At 41.0% G+C, this 14,506-nt stretch overlaps 2 protein-coding genes across 2 annotated transcripts in view; both read right to left on the bottom strand.

The window, feature by feature from the left end:
* Nucleotides 1-1,549: 1,549 nt before the first annotated feature.
* On the bottom strand, nucleotides 1,550-2,823 carry cmc4 (C-x(9)-C motif containing 4 homolog (S. cerevisiae)). The gene is made up of 3 exons (XM_070848468.1): nucleotides 2,742-2,823; nucleotides 2,587-2,646; nucleotides 1,550-2,060 (listed from the first exon to the last, which is right to left on the bottom strand). The coding sequence occupies exons 2-3, from the start codon at nucleotides 2,642-2,644 to the stop codon at nucleotides 1,921-1,923; spliced, it is 198 nt and encodes a 65-aa protein (XP_070704569.1). The 5' UTR covers nucleotides 2,645-2,646; nucleotides 2,742-2,823; the 3' UTR covers nucleotides 1,550-1,920.
* Nucleotides 2,824-3,925: 1,102 nt separating this feature from the next.
* The window catches only part of LOC139216387 (hemicentin-1), a 36,305-nt gene continuing 25,724 nt past the window's right edge, over nucleotides 3,926-14,506 (bottom strand). Inside the window, exons 14-21 of the mRNA XM_070847480.1 lie at nucleotides 13,455-13,730; nucleotides 13,037-13,363; nucleotides 12,237-12,500; nucleotides 11,841-11,980; nucleotides 6,385-6,619; nucleotides 5,968-6,300; nucleotides 4,305-4,562; nucleotides 3,926-4,223 (exon numbers count right to left, since the gene is read on the bottom strand). Coding sequence (XP_070703581.1) covers nucleotides 4,216-4,223; nucleotides 4,305-4,562; nucleotides 5,968-6,300; nucleotides 6,385-6,619; nucleotides 11,841-11,980; nucleotides 12,237-12,500; nucleotides 13,037-13,363; nucleotides 13,455-13,730 — 1,841 coding nt within the window. The 3' untranslated portion in view covers nucleotides 3,926-4,215. The remainder of the gene's footprint in view (nucleotides 4,224-4,304; nucleotides 4,563-5,967; nucleotides 6,301-6,384; nucleotides 6,620-11,840; nucleotides 11,981-12,236; nucleotides 12,501-13,036; nucleotides 13,364-13,454; nucleotides 13,731-14,506) is intronic.

Genomic DNA, 14,506 nt, shown 5'->3' with positions numbered 1-14,506 from the left:
TATTACAATATGTTGTGCACAAACGTTTGCATCTTTATTGATCATATTAAGAATGATTTTAATTGACTCTAATAAAACTTAGATAAACCAAGACAGCAAGTTCAACTGAGAACTGTAAACTTGTAACACATATTAAAAAATATGTTTAAAAAAAATAGAGAGAATTAATTTTTATGGTATGTTAAAATATATTATTCTCCTTTTTAATATACATTTAAGTATTTTCACTTTCACGTTATCATTTTCTTTGCGTATGTGTGTGTCTTTTCCAAGATCTCGATGATATATATTAATTTGCTTTCCTTCTGAAACAATACAGTATTATAAATAAAGTTCACCATACTCAAAATAGTTTTTCCTTCATCCTGTAGTGTATAGGAAACATTTCCTGTTTTTTTTTATAATCTGTGGTTCACTCTGTAGATAGAGAAGAGGATATAAAGACTGATAAAACCTATTTGTTCATTCTATTTCTATTTAAGTATTTAAGGAATACTTAAATATTTATTTATAGTATCTCAAAAAAAGTACATTCCTCAAGTTCATTTCATTTTATTTTGAAATGTGGATGTTTCTTCAAGGTCAACACATTTACAACAGCAAATAAATCCCTTGTTTAGGCATCAGTCCAGCAATTAGCAGCTTCTTTCTAGACGAATACGTACGCTGACATACAGCAGTCACAGTGCTTATGTGCATTTCTGTAATGACATGTCGACATGTCTGCTGTGAGAAAGACCTTTTTAAGAGGAGACACTAAAGGTGAACCAACAAACATCACCATTAAACATCTCCAGTTCATCACTTTCATTCACATAAGAAGTTTTGTATTACCTGTATATATATTATTATTTCTATATACATATATATATTTTTTATGCTAGGCCTATGTAAATGGGGCATTATCTGATAGAAATATGCAGTAATTTGCATACATGTCCAGGATCTGAACGTTGGACAAAGCCAGTTTCAAAATTCTTGTTTTGTTGACATCAGAGGCAAAAGTTTTCACATGGGAGATTGTGGGTCTTTTTTTAAATAACTCCATAATTTTAGAAAATACTGTCAACAGCTATACAATTTTTAGGAATAAAATATTCTATAAATCAAGCTATGAATGATGTGCAGTACTGTGCAAACATTTAGGCAGGTGTGAAGAAATGTTGTAAAGTAAGAATGCTTTCAAAAATATATATATAAAAAAAAAATCTAAATCAAATCAGTATTTGGTTTGACCACCCTTTGCCTTCAAAACAGCATCAGTTCTTCCAGGTTCACGTGCACACAGTCAGGGATTTTGTAGGATCGCGTGTGTGATTAACCAATTATACCAAAACAAATGCTAATGATCATCAGTGTCATGTAGGTTGAAACACAGTCATTAACTGAAACAGAATGGGTTAAAACTGGGTGAGGAACAGCCAAACTCTGCTACCAAGGTGAGGTTAAATTTTATATTTTTGAAAGCATCTTTACTTTACAGCATTTCTTCACACCTGCCTAAAACTTTTGCACAGCGTTGTATGAACAAACCTTTCTGTAAAAAACCTTCAGGATACAGTGAAGAATGAAACTGAAAAGTTTGATGTATGAAAACGGCCTTTAAATAGATGAATTTAGGAGAAAATCTACAGACACAAACTGACATAAGTGAAGTAAAATAAACACCTGAATGTGTATTTAGGACGTTTTCTTTCAGCTCGTCTGAAAGGAGAAATGTTACGGAAGCAAAATAAGCCCAAATCTTAAGATGTGCACAAATAAACACAAGTTACTGCCTTCAGTCTCGCTGATGTTCTGGAACTCTTACATCACATCTATTATTTGAGAAAAGGCCCAGAATTGTTACATTGTAACAAATAACTCATTCCGACTGACAGAATGTTGCTCTGTCATCGATCAGGACACTGACTCGTGTTTCTACGAGCTGCTTTTGTTCTCTTGCTTTGGTTTGGAGTCCTTGAACCCGGAGCAGCAGACGGAGTCTCCGGCCTGCTTCTCGCAGCACCGCCGCATCTCCCTGATGACGTCCTGGCACATGCTCTCCATGTACCTGTTAGCTGCAGGGAGCAGACGCAGTCGTCATTAACAAGGCAGGCATCATCTTTGTTAAACACAGAAGGAGGAGGTGGAGGAGAAGGTAAGATAAGATATATAACTCAAGTCATTCAGAGCGACTCAAGCCACTCGTCTTTTCCACTTTTTTAAGGAACTGAAAAGAAATGTTTTGAATGTCACAAAGCTTGGAGCAATTTAGAAAAAATCTACAATTATGTGTAAGAAATTTACGTATAATCAAAATATTATTACACTAAAATTCAACCTTTTTGTTTTGCATAAAAACAAACTGAACAAAATTATAGTCAAATACAGGCATTACATTACTTATAAATAACCACTAACACACAGTATTCCCCAAATTCAACCCTTCCCTGAAGATTTCACTGCCTGGTTGATGAACTTCCTCTATTTTAGGTACAAATGAAGTGACAGATATCCAGATCTGACTTTGGGAGTTAACTGAAATGATTGATGCCGGATTTGCTTTAAAAACACACCCAAGTATTCAAAATGAGAGTAATTTACCTTGTAAACACTTCTGAATGGCACATGCTTGCTTTTGACAAGGATCTTTCTGTGGCATACCTGAAAGGGGAAGAAGGTTTTCAAAGGTTTTCCACCCGTAACAAACAAATTCATGTCATGAACTGGGTCAAACAGGACCACAGAGAGACTCCCACCTTAGTTAAACTGGGTCGTCGGTGTTATTGGGGGGTTTTTTGGATGAAAGGTCGTTCACTGAAGTTCGCCGCTCACATCACTTCCTGCTTTGAGGCACTGTTTTGAACACGTGACACGTCGACAGCGAATGAAATCGTCGCCTGAAAAAGACGTAACAGCGACATCTGGTGGTCACATGACGAAGGAGGAGAGTGAATAAATGTTGGTTTAAATTCAAAAGCCCTAATAAGTGACTTCCCGGTGCAACTACAATTCATTTATAATCTAACTTTACAAAACTTTTATGTCACTTAAAAACAAGCTCAGCAGCGTCACACTCCTAAACTGATAAAAGTAAATATTGTAGTAATGAATTGATGCATTAAACCATCAAATAACAAATGTTAATTCAGTTAGTTCATACATTAACTGACAAATTCCTCCCACATAAAAGTTTATTTCAGCATTTGTTCTGCCTCTCTGATAAATAAATAGTGTCATATTTCCACAGGATCAGGTTCTGTTGTGCTTTCAAACTGGGCGTCAGACACAAACATTCACAGGTTGTTGCTTGACTCGTTGGGAGTTGGTCTTAGAGACAGATGATTTCGGGGTTTTTTTCGGTGCATATTTCACTATTGTGCATCACTCCACTTCCTTCAACAAGACAAAAGAAAAAAAAACCCCACTGATGTTCCAGCCCGTAGGATGTAATGTGTCAAAAACCCCACTGAGTCATGCAACAACATGTAAAGGTTTGTAGAACCTGAGCTCACAGGAATATGAAGCTCTTTTATTTATCAGAGGATGTTCTGGATTTTTATAAAAGACGAATCCAGCTAATTTAATCGCATATCAATTAATATATCAAGTAACTGAACTAACATTCCTGAACTGATGATCTCCTGAGTGTGAACTAATCACCGTCACAGTGACTGATTATCTAATGGTGAGCAGCAGGATTAGCATTACTGAATATATCCCATAATCTTATTAGAAATATTAGAAATAAGTGACAAACATCATCTTTAACTTCACCTTTATTCATAAAGATAAGCAAATTAAGAAACAGTTTGTATTTACAGTCACGGCCTGCTGATCTTTAACAGTCAGTATTAAATCTCCAGCATGAATGACATTAATGGTAATGCAGTCATCATCGCTAAGTCAAGAGAAGCTACACATCGGTAATGTTACACGCTAATTTCATTAATATGAAAATGAGCCTAGCAAAAATATAAATTAGATACACGATATGACATAGAACTAAATCCTAAACCATCGATCTACCTCCCGGGACATGCTCGTGTGAAAATACTGACAAATTAAATGACAGAACATTGTACTTTATTAATTACTCATAAATATTTGCTGAGTCGTGAATGCATTGTCATTTTCCGTCTCCGAAGCTGCAACAGTAAAATCCCCTTCGCTCTAAAACTCTCCTTTTACCTCCGACGTGGTCGTCTGATCCCATAATCTGGATCTCGGCTTTCAAACACCTGAGTGAAAGCAGAGGAAGATGCCGATTAGCTCACAGAGACATCACACAGGCGCACGAGCTCCCCGGGGCGCCCCTCTACCTTTGGTCTGGGCCTTGATGATGAACTGCTTGCTCTTCTTCTCCAACGTGTTGGAGGCGGTGCAGGTGTAGGTCCCCGGGAGCAGTGAGGAGGAGGTGAGAACTGCGTCCTCCTCCTCCATCCTCTGCTGGGTGGGGTGGGACGACTGCCAGCTGTACACAGGTGCCGGGTTTCCCGTGGCCGTGCAGTTCAAGGTGGTCTCGGCGCCCGCTATGAGGTCCACAACCTCTGGCTCGGGATTCAGGAGGACTGGGGCGACTGGAGGAGACACCACAGGGATTAAATGTCAGTGGATTACACATATTTATTACACGGCTTTGTTTAATACTTCAGCCTGTTATCTCATGGAGATCTATACCGCGGTCTGGATGAGCACTCGATTCTGATTGGCTGCTGGGTGAGTAACCATAGCAACAGGGACGCCGTCAGAGCCTTTAACACACATCTACTTCCCTAAGATCTTTGAGGTTATTACTTTAACAGGCTAATGCTGAAAAATGAGTCAACATTTCTTTCAGCGTATTCTGAGAAGTTTTCGCTCTCTGCCTCAACGCCGTCCTTTAAATCCTGATAATGGACACCTTGTTGGACGTTATCCCTTTTTAATATCAATATTTTATGTCAAATTAATGATTTCTTCAGTATGAAACTATGTAATAAGCAGGACAATGTCTGTCCTCAGGTAACGGCTTTAATTTAGTCTATTTTTCAGCTACCTGCTAAATACGTGTGGTAGCAGGATGAAACCTGTCAGGAGGTGAGGAGGGGCTGGATGTCCATTAGATGTTTCATTCATAATGAGTTGTTATGAAACTACAGCTTTAATAAAACACAGTAAATTTCCTCATTTTACAACAAATACAAACAAATAATCCAGATTCAAACAGACAAACACACTGAGTACTAAAGAGACGGTGATTCTATTTGGTGTCTCAAGCTTAAGAAACAAATGGTTTTTTTTTAGACCACATTCTTTATTGAAACCTTTACTGATAACTACAGAGACAACCAACCCTGTGCTGAGGTCATTTGGCACAATGTGTGAGAGTCTATTTGATGGTTAATAACTTGCTGCTAAAACAAGTTACAAGAATTAAAGGGAAATGCATTTCAACCCAATTTCTTCAGCTTCCCTCTAATGTAGGAGTGACTGTAGAGTAAGAAGTGGGACAACAAAGCCCGGTCTCCCCTACAACCTCTTCAAACATCAGCCCGTTCAACATAACGCCGATTTTAGCATCTCTATTCTGGTTACCTGTACGTTTTGGAAATTATTTTAAACTGATCATTGACTTACTGACCCCTTACGAGCCTAAATGCAGCCCGGGGCCCTGCGGCAGAGATCTGTTAGTGACTCCTGGGTCATTGCTACGAACCAGAGGAGGCTGAGCCTTTGGCGTCTCAGCTCCACAACTCTAGAAACAACCCGCCGGAGGAGATCAGGCCAACTGGCTCTGTTTGTCCTTTCAAATCTCTTTTAAAAACACACTTTTGCAAAAGTGTTTTCTCTTGGATCGGTTCTCCTCTGTCATCTAACACCTCCTCTTCTTCTACTGTGTTTCAGTAACTCACACCTCCCTTGTCATCTTTTCTACTTGTATCAATTATCTAGCTGGTTATTTGCAGACAGAGTTGTTTTCTAGGTCTTTGCTTCATGACTCACAGTACACGGAGGCATTGAGAGGCTCCGAGGTCACAGCAGGAGGTGGTTGCGGCCCCTCTGGTCCGAGCTCCAGCTCTGCCACGCACCTGTACTGCACTCCGTTCTCGGCTCTGGTCGGTGTGATCAAGAGGATAGAGGACACTTGGACGGGCGAGGAGGACGTGAGGTCAGAGAAGGAGTGGTTGTAGACCTCCGTGGGCCCTTTGTACCACCTCAGGGTGAGGTACTGAACAGGAGCGATGTTCTGAACCTCGCAGAGCAGCTGGTACTCCTTCCCCTCCACCATGGGGCCGGTGTGGTTCACCTGCCTGATGGAGACGCTGTCCGGGGTCTCTGCATGAAAAACACACAGTCAGTCAAGCAGGTTTTCTCCATTTTCTGCTCCGGCACTGTGCTCCAAAGCAGGGGCCGACTCACTGTAGAGGACCAGGTTGAGTTTCTCCTCACACTGCCTGGGAGCAGTGAAGAACACCCCGTAGCAGATGGGCTCCTCTATCCAGTCGATCAGGCTGTCCACCTTCCACTGGACGGACAGGTCCTGCTGAGTGTGAGCGGCGCTGATGGCCGACTCCCACCCCAGCACTCGCACCGGGCGGGCGGCCTCGCAGCTCACAGACACCGGCTCCCCAAAGCCCACCACCACCCTGGAGGGCTTGAGGATTAGGGAGCAACCTTCACCTGACACTGAGACATACAGCTTCATCATCATCATCATCATCATCATCATCACCATCACCATCATAGACAGTGGCTTCACCACCACCTTCTGTCCACTGGCTGCATTGTTTAATCCTCACTTATGGGAATTATGTAACCCTGTTATAACACACACAAGCAATGCATGAGGAACAGCCCTGTATTTCTAAAACACACCTGAGTATAATATTAGATTTACAGCTGTCTGGTTTATTTCTATGCTAATAACATAACATGTCCTTTCTTGGTCCACTTTATTCATGCTGAACTGCAGCTGAACTGGTGGCTCGTCATCATTTTATTTGCGGGTTTCTTTCAGTATCCACTTTAACACAAACAGGCTAATTTACTGAAAAAGCACCCATAATTTAGCAGATTTAGCAGAATGGTCTACTTCATCGGGGACTGTGTTTTTAAAGCAGAGCTTTACCCTCAGCCCGCTCATAAAGTCACCGACTGGAGGTCACTCATCCTTCGTTTTCGTCGCCCCACACCGCTGTTTGCACATCTACAACCCACCGAGTGAGAAATAAAAGCCGTCTTACCAGAATAAAACATGCACAGCGTCACAATCCATCTGAGAAAGACGTTTCCCATGTTACTTTCTGCACCGAGCCGTCGATTCGGGGCCGACAGAGAGAAAACTCCAACTTGGACAAACTTGGCAACTCTGCAGGGAACTATGTTGGAACAAAAGGGCCCCCTTCATCCCAGCTGACTTTGGGGGGTGGGGGGTAAAAGGGAAAGAGGGAAATTTAACAGGTGGCAGGCCTGAAAAACACAGCCCAGGCCTGTGGACTGCATTGATCTTACCAGCACTTTACAAGGCTCCTGCTGCTTTTAAGGGCTAAAAAAAAAAAAAAAAAAAAATCAAGAAAAATCATTTTCAAGGAAACAAAACCAGAGAATTTCCGGACTCCTGAAGCCTTCATCACAACATCTAGACTGGAACTACTACTGCAAACAATACAGAGTTCAGTGCAGTCAGTGGATTAGATTAATTTCCCATCTGTTTGCCGTAACGTTGACTGGACATCTTGACGAGGATTATTTCATGCTTCAGGGGGTTAAACATGAGCGATCGCTTTCCAAAACTTTCCAAGACTTTGTGTGAGCCCTGGTTTTAACAGGCCTGCAGACAGCACAGCAATAACAGAAGACTTAACGGTGATACAGCAGCTCTACAGCAAGGAAAACAATACTGTGCTTAAGATTAATACAAAAAATCAACTTTATTTCAGTTGAAGCAGAGCACAATGTGAGCACGACACCAATGACATCTCCACTACATTTACAATTGAGCTCAGGCCACACAACACCAGCCTCTCTTCTCTGAACTTGCAGAATGACCTTTGACCCGTGTGAATCTCCTCCAGCACAGACGTGCACTTGATCCAGGCTTTATTATTTATGATACCCAGGCAGAGGATTTGATGTTCCTACATTCCAGCTCTAGGTGTGGCCGAGTTGTGCTTTCAAACCCAACGACCGCTCGTCTCGTCAAAAAGCCTGTTTTCGGTTCAGCTCATCGCGCTCGTCTCCTGTTGCCTCTGAGCTCCAGGCTTTGTGAGATCCCAGCAGGCAGCGGTGTTGGTGTTGTGCACCATTTGTGGCTTGTTAGACTCACACTGTGACCAGAATGCAACACAGCGTATCCGCTCTGACCGCAACCGGAGTGCAAGTGCACACGTAATCAGATGCTTTTTGGTGTATTTATGGAGGGAGAGCACAGCTGGGAATCTCAGTGTTACAGATCACACCACACGCTCCTTCTTCTAGTCCCTCACAGCAATATGTTAAGCTCGTCTATGATCAAACTTTTTTTTTTAAAACTCCATGACAAATTGAGCAATATCCAGTCTGCCAGGTTGTTATAGCAACACAGTCAGAGCATACACAAACAGAGCTCTCTGGCAAAACCTTTAGAGGGAATGACAGGGGCTGAACATAAAGAACATGGTTTCAGATAGAATAGGTTTATATTGGCAACCGTGGGCAGGATAACAAACGCTCTCCTTTACATTCACTTTGTTTGGCACTAATTAGTATGGCAGTCTCAGCCCTGTATAATGTAAGCCAGACTGAATGAGAGAGAGAGAGAGAGAGAGAGAGATGAGGGGGGGGTTGACAAAAGGTGGCAGTGAAACATAGTAATGAAAGACACTGGTTTGACTTTGCCTCAATCAGTATTCTGCCTCAGGGTGTCACTGACAGAGAAGTTGGCTTAATTCAGCAACTTATGCTCATTCAGCTGCCAGTTCAGTGGGTACACCTAAACTAGTCTAACCGTCTAACGCAGCAGCCCGGCAATAAATCCTACTTTTCTGAAGGCAATAATGATTGGACTGTGTGGTCATTTTGGAGGATGTGGTTTGTATAATAAAGAGGTTTTTCCCATTTCTGTTACCCTCACTGGGCAGAGTGGACTTTAACCTGGACTTAAAAGCTTTCATGGAGGTAGGATTTATTGTGGGGCTGTTCTGACTGGATTAATTTTAGCTAGGTGTGCCTAATAAACAGACAGCCGAGTGTGTGTGCATAAGCTGCTCGTGTAAACACAGCATTAACATTTTAGAGGATAAATCTGGAAGGATAAGTCTTAAAGGATCAATCTTAGACCTGGGCCCTATTTTATACATATTTTGGGCTCTAAAGGGCTGATAGGTACAAAACGTTTTGGAATCGGTCCAGTAGATCACCTCAGCTGGCAGCTGGGATCAAGCTACAATGGCAGTAATGCAATCCAACAGCAACAGCACTAAATCTGATCACATCCAGTAAAAGTGCTTGTTTTTGCCACAAATTCTTATTCAAAATGTCCGACAACGTTAATGAAAGGATCCTTACAGTGACAGACAGAGTGTGACAGTGCAAGATCCTTTTTGTTTAACCAGAAACAGCCGTGCTACTAAAACCCACCAGGCTCCATGGACAAAAACAGCAATTTTACTTTGCGTCTTTACTTTAGATGCAATTGATTACATTGGATTACAATGGATTATATTGCAGCCATTACAGCCCCCCCCCAAAAAAGTTTTTATATCTTGAACCCAATTATTCGAGTTACCGTTGAAGATATGTTCCCTTTAACATTTTGTCTCTCATTCTAAGTTTCCCTTTTACAATTCAAATCAAGGAACATCTCAGGCAGTTTCTTTTACTGGTACATCATATAAACTGTGTCTAACACAAGATGTAGTGGCTCTCATTCAGGTCATTTTAATAAAGCAATTATTGATTGATCATATGAAATTGCAGGCACATCACAGAAATGGCACGGTTTGTCTTTTCAGTGCAAAAATAATTCAACATTCCCGGGCTGTACCAGAACATACATATGTACATTTTTAAAAAAATCATCTAGTAAAATTATTTCACAGAACATGAAGTGGGCATAATTCATGCATACACTAAAAATGAATAATAATAAAAAAGAGAAGCTCACCATCAACCAATCGTTGTGCCCCATTGCAGTGCTCAGAATACCCTCAAGTAACGACTGTGGTTGTGTTGTTGTGGGCAGAAAGTATGTGGTAAGAAAATATACCTGAATTCATCAAGAGGAGCAACTTGGGGGGAGAAGAACTCTACGACGAGCCCACTGTCCAGACCTCTTATGGTCCAATACTGCTCTGCTTTGGTCTCCACCATCCATCATATCGTCTCTACCGACTCCATGTTTAAATTTCATCACCATCTTTGGTGTTGGAGAGGCGGGCAGTGGGTTTATCCGAGAACTTCCTGCTGCTGGTGGATACATGGTTGATGAGAGCTGAATCATACAGTAAATGCGCAGTGCAGGCTGTAAAACACCAAAACCATGAGCTAAAAGAAGCTAGAAGGTTTAGTAGAGCTGGGGGGTTGGGTGTTAAACAGTAATTTGATTCAGTGTGTTTACATGCACCTACGTTTGTGGGTTACAATCACAGCCATTCACATGTGGGCAGGACAGAGGATTCACACAGAGAGGTAACCACACGTACCGATGTACATTCAAAATAACTCCATCCAAAGACAGACTAAAACTGAAAATAATAATGAAGCATGAATGAAAATAATGAAGCAGTCTCCAGTGGTCTTAAAGGATAACTTTTCAAACCTGGGCCCCATCTTGACATATTTTGAGTTTTAAATGACGGGTAGGTACAAAGACTTTTGGGAGCGGAGAACCGGAGCTACAGCGGCTGTAATGTGCTCCTTCGGGAAATTACGCCAGTTCAAAGTAAGTGCTTGTTTTTGCCACTGAAGCACTCAGATTGTTATTTGATGTGTCTGACAACATTAGTGAAAGGATCCCTACAGAGAAAGATTAAAACCACCCCCAGCCGTTGTACTGCTCAGTTCAAAACCACCAAAATCCATTGACAAAAACTGTAATTTCCCAGTGGAATTGCTGGTCTACTTCTGTCTCTATCAGTTAGTTAGTTCGTGTTATTGTGTGACTTTGGTGTTTTAAGTGGTTACGTTGGATCAAACACAATATTTGTGCAACACCGTGTAACTAACCGATTTAGGCAACAGAAGACCAGCAACTCCTGTGTTCTGTGGGGTAAAAGTAGCTGTTTTTGTCAAAGGAGTCTGGTGGCTTCAGATAGCGCGATACAACGGCTGTTTCTGGTTAAATAAAAAGGATCTTACAGGTCCATCTCTGCAGGGATCCTTTCCATGAAGTTGTCAAGCAATCTGAGCTTGTCGGTGGTAAAAACAAGCATTTTTAGTGGACATACTTGCACCTGGCACAATTCCCCCAACGAATTACATTGCAGCCATTACGATCTACTCGACTAATTTTAAAAATCTTTTGTACCCACCAGTGATTTCGAACCCAAAATATGTAAAAAAAAAAAAAAAAAAAAATAGGGTGCAGGTTTAAAAATACCAAACTTATCCTTTTAGTCTAGCACACCATTTTTGAAAGATTCAAACATATTTCTCGAGTGCACGTGAATGTACTGTTTGTTGATACGACATATTGATTAGTAGAGCTTTAAAGACAACAGCTGAGATAATGCATTCTTGAAGCTTCAGTAGCCATGCATGAACGCCAAGTCCAGCAACTGAGCATGCAGAGCAGAGCAGAGCAGACCATGCCCCTGCGCCTTTAAGAGACGTAACACTTTAACATTCCCTTTTTAAAGCCATGCAAATTTGAATTAAAATAAAAAGAGTCAGGCTCATACAGGCTGTCCTCTGAGATAGCTGCCTTTGCAGAAAGGAAATGTGCCTTCAGGAGTCATAAAATATAAACCGCCAATGAGCATCAGGACTCCCAGGGACCCAAGTACTCCAACCAAGGCTGCAACGGTTGTATGGTTCCCTGTGGGAGACGGGATTTTATGTTACATTTCTCACTTCGGACCCTCTGGTCTTGCAACAGAGGAGTTTCTCTGTTTGTGAAAAACCACACATCCCACAATAAAGATTACAACAAAAAACACAGCCATTAAAATCCCAGCAGTGGTCCCAGGGTGACTACCTGATGAAAAACAATAGCATGAGGCAATTAAAGAATAATCAACACTGCAAGAAACAACTAACTGAGAAACATGATGACTTTGGTAAGGATATCTTACTTGTAGCTTCGATGACAGTGAAATATTTGATCCTGGTGCCCTGATTGTTGGACGCCGTGCAGTTATAGGTCCCCGGGAGCTGGATGGACGGCGTGAAAATGGGTTGATTCTTCATTTGATTCCCTTTCGTCCCCTGGATGGCATGTGGTGAATGCCAGCTGTATACAGGCATTGGGTTTCCGGCAGCAGTGCAATTTAGCGTGATTTCACCATGAGCTGGAAGTTCAAGCGTCTCGTGTTCAGGGTTGGCAAAGGCTGGTGGGTCTGAGAGTACGAAATTAAAATACAGGAAACAGAAAGGGGAATAAAAACACAATCAGAGAAAAACACCCAATGTTATCATGCAAATCCAACAAATGTGGTAACAAATTAAAAGATAACTGGTCTTAATTTTACATATTTTGCTTTCTGGTGGGCAGAAACACTTGACAAAACCCAAGTATGGGCAGTGAACGAGCTACGATGGCTGTAATGTAATCCTTTGGGGCAATTTGTCAATCAAAATTAAAGTCCGTCCACTAAAAGTGCTTGTCTGAAAGGCTCAGATTATTATTCTAAGTGTGTGACAACATAACAATAAGGATCCAAACAGAGATGGACCTGAAAGATTCTTTTTCTTTGACCAGAAACAGGCATTATCGCTCAGTTCACAGCCACCAGACTCTATTGACGAAGACAGTAACTTTGCAGTTGGTTTACCATCCGTTCACAGCTAGCGGAGGCGATCTACTGGACCAGTCACTCCAAAATCAAAATATGTAACAACAGGGTTATCCGTCAAGACAGCATTACAGACTTACAGAGTACGATCAGTTCTTGTGACTTTGAGAGGTTCGAAGGAAGATTTGGCACTTCTGGCTCAAAGTTCAGCTTTGCCTCACACCAGATCTGACTTCCATTATCATCTCTATGGGCGGTCCAATCAAAGATGGATGATTTATTCACAGGAAGTAAAGTGGTTTCATCAAATGTGTCCGAGTGAAATATCTCATTTCCTTTGTGCCAGTACACAGAGAGGTTTCTTACTGGTGCAACATCAACAATGTCACACTGCATGCGATACTTCTGGCCCTCTACCAAGGGCCCCATTTGGCTTGGCGGAGACAAAGACACACTGTCCGGCGTTTCTGTACAAAAAAGTGACAAAATGTTTAAGACCAACAATGACAAGTCCAAGAGGCCTGCTTGAAACTTCAGATAAAGCCGGGGACTACTTACTGTAAACTGTGACTGTTAGCTGCTGGGTACACTGTTCACCACTGGGGAGATTAATGAAGCACTGTGGATCTATGGACCAGTCTTTCACAGACTCCACTACCAAGGGAAGAGAAGAGACCTCTTCCTGAAGCCCCGTGCCTCCGTACTGAGACTCCCAGCCGATTCCCTCGATCTTGTCCACTGACGAGCTGCAGCTGGCCGAGAAGGGGTCTCCGAATCTCACCACGACTTGAGGAGGGCTCATCTGAATGGTACAGGAGGAACTCACAGGCGTCCCTACAGGGGCACACAGAGTATTACAGCCTGAAGTGAACGCAGACCTGCAAAACTGAACTGACTGTGCAGCTGCACTGTAGCTTTGTTTTTCAATGTCTGGCTTCTGAGCCAGCAAAGACACTTTAGTTTGGTTACTCTCACAGACAAAATAATCTAAAACAAACCTTGAGAAAAATGTAAATGCATGTTTTAACCACAGGGTACCAATTGTATAAATTAAGTTACAATTTTCTACTTAATATATTTGAATATTCAGCTCACTTTCCTTACATTTCATACAAAAAAAAAAACAGGTAAAACAATAATTATATGATAAAATAATGTTAAAATTTAATCTTAATTAATGTATATAATGTTAAATGTATATAGCAATGTTTTAGATTTAATATATTTTCATGTTACATGTGATTCTTAATGTTAACATGTAAAAAAAAAAAATAGATATTAGACCTAAATCTAAATGTTAAATAAAAATATTTACATTTAAACATTTTGATTTAACATTGATAACATTTCATATAGAATTCTTCACAATATGTGAAAAAATAAAGAAAAGTAAATCAAAAACATTAAATCTAAATTGGATTAAAATGTTAATGTCTTACTATAATTGACATTTAGATTCAGATTTAATATTTATTTTTCACATATCAACATAAAACATGCCTTTACATTCATTTCTGTCCTAAAAATGAGGAAAATGAGCCAATTTTTTTTTTTTTAAGTCTGAAAGTATTTACTTCAGTTCATCTTGTGTGCTGCTGCCCACTTGTCCA

This window comes from Pempheris klunzingeri, chromosome 17 (assembly GCF_042242105.1).
Source record: "Pempheris klunzingeri isolate RE-2024b chromosome 17, fPemKlu1.hap1, whole genome shotgun sequence".
NCBI classification, from domain to species: domain Eukaryota; kingdom Metazoa; phylum Chordata; class Actinopteri; order Acropomatiformes; family Pempheridae; genus Pempheris; species Pempheris klunzingeri.
This window is presented reverse-complemented; position numbering and strand designations above follow the sequence as displayed.